The sequence below is a fragment of the Cryptotermes secundus genome, unplaced genomic scaffold, assembly GCF_002891405.2.
Source record: "Cryptotermes secundus unplaced genomic scaffold, Csec_1.0 scaffold5327, whole genome shotgun sequence".
In the NCBI taxonomy this organism is placed as follows: domain Eukaryota; kingdom Metazoa; phylum Arthropoda; class Insecta; order Blattodea; family Kalotermitidae; genus Cryptotermes; species Cryptotermes secundus.
In genome coordinates this window covers 16,201-23,441 of record NW_019729288.1, presented here as the reverse complement: position 1 = coordinate 23,441, position 7,241 = coordinate 16,201, and the positions used below count along the sequence as shown (strand labels likewise).

General features: G+C 39.3%; 1 protein-coding gene across 3 annotated transcripts in view; it reads right to left on the bottom strand.

The window, feature by feature from the left end:
• Positions 1–1,678: 1,678 nt before the first annotated feature.
• Positions 1,679–7,241, bottom strand: part of LOC111865643 — a 9,952-nt gene continuing 4,389 nt past the window's right edge. The window contains exons 1-2 of one of the 3 annotated variants that reach the window (XM_023853830.2): positions 6,420–7,235; positions 1,679–3,535 (exon numbers count right to left, since the gene is read on the bottom strand). In XM_023853830.2, the coding sequence (XP_023709598.1) occupies positions 3,238–3,535; positions 6,420–6,547 (426 nt within the window). In that variant the 5' untranslated portion in view covers positions 6,548–7,235 and the 3' untranslated portion in view covers positions 1,679–3,237. Of the gene's footprint in view, positions 3,536–4,035; positions 5,674–6,419; positions 7,236–7,241 lie in introns of those variants that run through there. The other 2 variants (XR_004513150.1, XR_004513151.1) reach the window with 2 other exon arrangements.

The window sequence follows — 7,241 nt, the reverse complement described above, 5'->3', positions numbered from 1 at the left end:
TAAATCTTGAAAAGTTTGAATATATAAACTTTATTATTATACATGTTATATATATATTTAAGCATTTTATAAAGGAGACATGATGGCATACAGTAAAATTGTGTGTACTGTAAGACAGTTGGTACAAATACACATCATGAACATTTTTTAATTCAAAAGAATATGATTAGAACTATTACAGGATGCAGAAGTAGAGATTCATGCTGAGAATTATTTAAGTACTTAAACAGTCTGCCATTCCAATTTTATACATATTATTGCTTCTCCTGTTTCTTATTTACCAGGATCAATTAATATTAAATATGGATGTCTATAACATGAATACTGTAGGGCACATGGTAGCATAGTTGGTTTGAGGCATTATGCCACAAGCTGGAAGGTCACGGGTTTGATTTGTGATGAAGCCATTGAATTTTTTCAATATACCTAATCCTTCCAGGTGCATGATTCCCCTGTGGACAACTCAGCCTCTAAAAGAAATAAGTATCTGCAATCTTCGTGGGGGTAAAGGGCAGCCAGCCTGTGTGTAAGGCTGAGAACCTCACCTCCATCTGTGAGCTAACCATCAAACAGATGTGGGAGCCTTGACATCTCAGAACCCCATGAGCCTTCACAGCCTGTTACAGGGATAGGTTTACCTTTTATAACATGAATACCAGACAAAAATATAACTTTCACCTACCTTCATCAGACTTATCACTATATCAAAAAGGAGTCTACTAGCATAAAAATGTTCCATAACTTGCCATAAAATTATATACATGCTAGTTCCTTATACGCTATAGAAGAGAACTTCACTGTAAACAGAGAATGATGTAAAATGTATGTTATATAAATTTTTAAGCTAAAATTGTCAGTACTATGAATGGAACTTATGACTTGTTCTGTATCTAAGGATTTTTGGATTGCTTAGGACTTAGAGAAAGAAAATAAACATAATCAGCTACTGGATTGTCACATAGCATATTTAGGAATGGTGGAGTTTGTATTTTAGAAAAAGACTATATATTATATAAAGGGCTGGGCCTATCTGATTTAAGTATTTGAGAAAAGAAAATTGAAGCTCTAAAGAAAACTATAAATAAGATGAAACTATGTAATTTATGTTTCTATAGATAACTTTTTCATAGACAGAGTATTCATATCAATTTTCAAGTTTATCCTGCTTTAAATGGTCTTTTGAAGCACGATGGTCAAATATTAATACTTGAAAATTTGCGAACTATGATGCGAAAGAAGCATAACTATGCATTTAGAGAGATTCATGAGGAGAAAAAAATATAATTTTTCGGTCTCCACTACAATATGAAAACTGGAAAGAAGTTGACAACCAAGAAATGTTAACAGCAAATGTAATATATTTCTTAATATTTCATTATTAAATCTTGAAAACAGCTTTCCATTAGTATATAACAAGATGGAAAATGTAACTAATAAATGGATAACTAAGGGTATAAGAATATTATGTAGACATAAAAGAACTTCATATAGCAAAGGTAAAATATGAAGTTGTCCCTGTGATAACAAATTAAGCACAACACTATGAAGGCGTATGGGGGACTGGATGTATAGAACTACATGTACTTGACCTTGGCATTAGTTAGAGGTGAGTAGTCAGCTTCATGCCCCAGACATTCTACCAACATGGAAAGAGCCCCTGGTATCCATTGCATAGGAGGCTGGGTAGGCCCCAGAGTCTGTCTGGACAACGTGGAAAAAAGAAAATTCTTGACTGTCAGGACTTGAACTCTGAACCTTCAGTCATGTAACACATAGGCAGTCACTATACTGACTGCGAATAGTACACTAACAAAATCAGGCGACAATAGGCTGAAATCATCATACTATAAGAAATACTGCACTATTCAGAAAATGTAATAAAAGAAGAGGAGAGACCACACTATTATAAATTGATAAGTAAATCAGAGGACAAAATACAGGGAGAATTTCAAGCAGATTGACAAGTTCGCAGCCCTGCCCTTTGCAGTGACCAATATGCTGAGGGATGCATGCAAGTTTTGCCACTGACTCAGCATTCTTGATGCCTGATAGCATTTGAAATGGTAAAGGTAAGGTAAAAGTAAAGCTATCCCTGTAACAGGCCAGAGAGGTCCACAGGATTGTCAGACGTTCAGGGTTCCACATTATGTAGATAATTGGCTCAAAGATGGCGGTAAGGTTTTCAGCCTTACACGGCGGCCACCCTCCACCCCCCAGGAATATTCCTGGTACATATTTCTGTTAGAGGCTGAGTCAAAGACAGGCCCATAGTGCAGTTAGAATGAATAGGTCAATTGACAAAGTCCACCACATTGAGACTCGACCCCGAAACCGTCTGGCTTGTAGCATAGTGCCTCAACCAACTACGCTACCATGTACCCCTATATATGAAAGGGCTATTCGGAAAATAACCTCCTGTGAGTGGCCAACAAAACAAGCAATGAGGAAAAAATGATTACAGACAAAAAAATACATACATACCGAAGCTACCTCTCAACGTTGTCACCACCAGAACTGAGGCACGTGCCATATAAGGGAACAAGTTTCTCCAAGCCTGTGCCAAAGAAATCCGCCGCCTGTGAGCTCAGCCACATTTCATATCATGAAACACTACAAAAACTGCACAAGGCCTTACAGAACAAAGGATATTGAATGACATCTGCTGTAGTTCTTCTCCATGATAACACACACGCACGCACGCACACACACTCTCTCTCTCTCTCACACTCTCTAGCACTTCTGGACCATTTTGAATGGGAATTGTTAGACTACCCTCCTTACAGCCCTAATCTCAATCAAAGAACCTACCACCTGCTTATCTATCTGAAGAACTAGGTGAGATCACAGTGCTTCAGCCATAATGAGCAGCTGATGAAACAGGTCAACATGTGGCTGAGCTACAGCCAGACTTCCCCAACACAGCGAAACAAAAAGCCAATCCCTGATACCACAAGGGACCCAATTCCAGGGGCGACGATGTAGAGGGAGCAGATTAAATATGTAGATATTTCCTTTGTATAAAATAGCATTCTTTCAAATTGCTTGCTTTGCCAACAGCTCAGCAGACGCTACCTTCTGATCAGGCCTCATACTTTGCAAGACCCATACTGTTTATGAATGCCAGACTGTCATACATGCCACTGTGTTCATTGTCAAGGATGCAGTGAAATGTGTGACATTCATTATATATCAGGAACAGTACAGAGTGCACTACACTGCAGACAATTGGGTGGCAGATCACCACACAACAAATGTCTGCCTGTTAAGTGAGTGTGATAAATCTGAAGATGTGACCATATCTTTCTCTCTTCTGATGCTGCTGAGGACTGCCACACCTGAACAGACACTCTCACTGCTCACAATCCGCTGCTTTGTGTTGGTCCCCTTGTCTTGCCAAGAAAGCTCATTAGTGCAAAGATAGGCATGGACACCACTGCCCATGACTTCAGCTGATACCTGGTCTCCATGCAAAATGTCTTCCTTAGCAATGGCACTGGTAGCCTCACTTCTGAACTGAGAAGTATGCCCCAGGAACCTGCAAAAGACAACAGACCTCCCTACCTTATGGATGTTGCAGACTTTCTATATCAACCCTCAACTTGTTATCATTATATCAAAAAGGCTCATTATATGGACATTGAAATATTCAATTGTCTCCCACAAAATTTGAAGCAATTATATAAAGATATTAAGCGGTTTAAATTAAAACTAAAAGAATTCTTGAGTTGTCACCCATTTTATACTGTGGGTGAATTTTTTGTATATACTAGTTGGCAAGATTAATTGTATTCTGGTTCTACTCTTATGTGTTGACTTAGTTCTTTGTACTACTTATTTATTTAATATGACTTTTCCACATCCTAAAGTATTGGTTTTTATGGAAATAATAGATGAGTAATGAAAATGAAAAAAAGAGCTTGTACTGACGCCTGAAACTATTCAGAATTCTATAATAAGATGTCTTGGTTCTGCGTTGTTTTTGTAAACTGGGGGAGTTTTGTTGTATATATAGCTGATATGTTCTCTTTTTATTTGTTTTATATTATGAATGCCTTGACCTGTCACCCATTTTATACTGTGGATGAATTTTTGTATATACCAGTCAGTAAGATTAATTGTATTCTGGTTCTATTCTTATGTCTTGACTTAGCTCTTTGTACTACTTATTTATTTAATATGACTTTTCCACATCCTAAAGTATTGGTTTTTATGGAAATAATAGTTGAGTAATAAAATGAAAAAAAGAGCTTGTACTGACGCCTGAAAGCTTTGAGAGTTTCCCTGCTGAAAAGTGACAAAGCCACTTCTAAAACACTACAAAATTAGCTGAGTATCTATAAAAACCAACACAACCCATAGGAACTGTGAGCTCACTGAATATAGAAATCCAATCAGCTCACTAAACTTACATCATCATCAGTTTGGCCATGATAAAACCTAAAAATGTATCAGTGCGATCCCCTAATTCAGAAAATTACCAGTTAGGCTGCAACAAAAACCTTTAGCAAAAATTTCAATATTCATTGTTGCAGGATACCGTTGTCATCTACCTTAACTGCTGTAAGTTTTTTGCCTTGTCTATATCGCTGTCTTGTCATACGGAATTCCAAAGCGGCATGATGAGGCAGCCTTCTAACAACCCTTTTTATTTGTCAATGAGGGAAATTATCTTGTAGATCTCTACATATTATATTCATAAATGAGAGCTTGTTTATGATTTTTCAACAGCTGTCAGCATGAGCCATCTGTTCCCACTTAACAGTTAGTCAGCAGTGTGGTGTTGCATGGCATGGCTCGATACACTTTAGAGCAACGCATATTTCTGCATCACACCTATGTGAAATACAGATATGCTAGAAAACGTCAGTGAAAATTTTGGGATGAAAGTTCACAACAGACAAAATTCATAATTTAGTGAATAAACTCAGAACAACAGGACTCTTAAGAAACAACAGAATAATTAAAAGGCAAAATCTGTTAAAAGCATATACATGCAAATTTATTCTGCAACTGCAAAATATTTTGTACACCACTTTGAAAAATGTAGTCAAAATTTTTTCTGATCCTCCATAACATCACTTCCATGCAGGCCCTTGCATCCTCAGAACTGCAATGTCCAGATGAATCCTGCTGAATCTCTCTCTCCAAGAACTCGCTTACGAGTGACTTCAGGGACTAGCGATAAGGAAGACCATTAGTGAGAGGAAATACTACAGATGTGTCAACCACACTGCCATGGATAATGCGCAGGGCAAGAAGGCCATTCTCTAATCCATGACCCACAAGTATAGTGTCGGCATTTATGAACCCCATTTAATCATTCTAGACATCCCGTAACGATTTCGTGACATTGTCACTGAGATCACGTGCCGTGATTCCTGAAAACCTTGTGTTATATTCTATAATGTCACTCTCTGGCTTCACCAAACCATCGTACACGAGATGACCATCGGAGGCCACCACAGTCACTCTAATTTGATTTAATTAGCTCAGTGCCACATGCTGTGTAACACATCTCACAGTCTACTGCATAAATACCAAAATTCCCATTACAGGGAAAAGTCTTACGAACACGAGTTTGAATATAACCATCAAGTGCATCATTCTCTCCAGGGCCAATGCCATTCCACACACGTAATTCTCCCACACTACACCGACATGAACTTGGACTACCTCCACAGCAACTGTACTGTCTTCTAGTCCTCACAGTATGGACGGCAACGACCTTGTCAGGCTGGGGCGCCACTGCCTTCTCTAACTTGGCCCACTGATGAATACATTTTTCTTGAGTTGCGTATTTCCCATTGTACACGAGATGACCATCGGAGGCCACCACAGTCACTCTAATTTGATTTAATTAGCTCAGTGCCACATGCTGTGTAACACATCTCACAGTCTACTGCATAAATACCAAAATTCCCATTACAGGGAAAAGTCTTACGAACACGAGTTTGAATATAACCATCAAGTGCATCATTCTCTCCAGGGCCAATGCCATTCCACACATGTAATTCTCCCAGACTACACCGACATGAACTTTGACTACCTCCATAGCAACTGTACTGTCTTCTAGTTCTCACAGCATGGATGGCAACGACCTTGTCAGGCTGGGGCGCCACTGCCTTCTCTAACTTGGCCCACTGATGAATACATTTTTCTTGAGTCGCGTATTTCCCATCGTACACAAGATGACCATCGAAGGCCACCACAGTCACTCTAATTTGATTTAATTAGTTCAGTGCCACGTGCTGTGTAACACATCTCACAGTCTACTGCATAAATACCAAAATTCCCATTACAGGGAAAAGTCTTACGAACACGAGTTTGAACATAACCATCAAGTGCGTCATTCTCTCCAGGGACAATGCCATTCCACACATGTAATTCTCCCACACTACACCGACATGAACTTCGACTACCTCCACAGCTGTCTTCTAGTTCTCACAGCACCGACGGCAATGACCTTGTGGGGCTGGGGCGCCACTGCCTTCTCTAACTTGCCCCAGTGATAAATAAATTTTTCTTGAGTCACATATTTCCCGTCCATTGTTAAATAGAAACCACGACCACAGCGGGTACACTTCTTCTCACTAGTATCACTCAACTGCTGATCTTCGCCCTCGCTCTTCAGGGTACCGTTTGATGATTTACTGTCCTCCTCTTTCGTAACGCCTTGAAATTTCACACTTCAGACTCTGATAGAACCTTCACACCCTTCACACAGCCCTCCTTCGTAGCCAGGGGGGTGTAACTGCCATAGGGGAGAGGGAAACATGCAGACCAGCCATCTAAGAACATTTACATGAACTACGTAGTCTGGTAATGACTGGAATCGATCATTATACACCTATCGCATTCAATCAAATCGCGTAAGTGTGAGCCAATCAGAGGATCTTAAATTTCCGTTGGACGATTTTTGTCTCTTCGGCGGGGGGTTCCCACAGTAAAACGAGTAAAACTGCATAGCTTGTGGAAGTATATGTGCGCCATTGAGGTATGTCGTGCAATTAATTAGATTAATTAATAAGCAAGGACTTTGATTTGATGTAATGAAACGAGAGTCCACATTTACGCATGAATTTACATCTGTGTGTTACTTATGTGAATGGATTATGCTTACTACGCCCAGTGAAATTAGAAACAAACATGAAGTCAGTGTTACTATGATACGTCAGCCAAAATGTATTTCTGTATTTTAAACATCTTTCGGTGTAGCCTGAAGAAGGACCGTAGAATCTTAA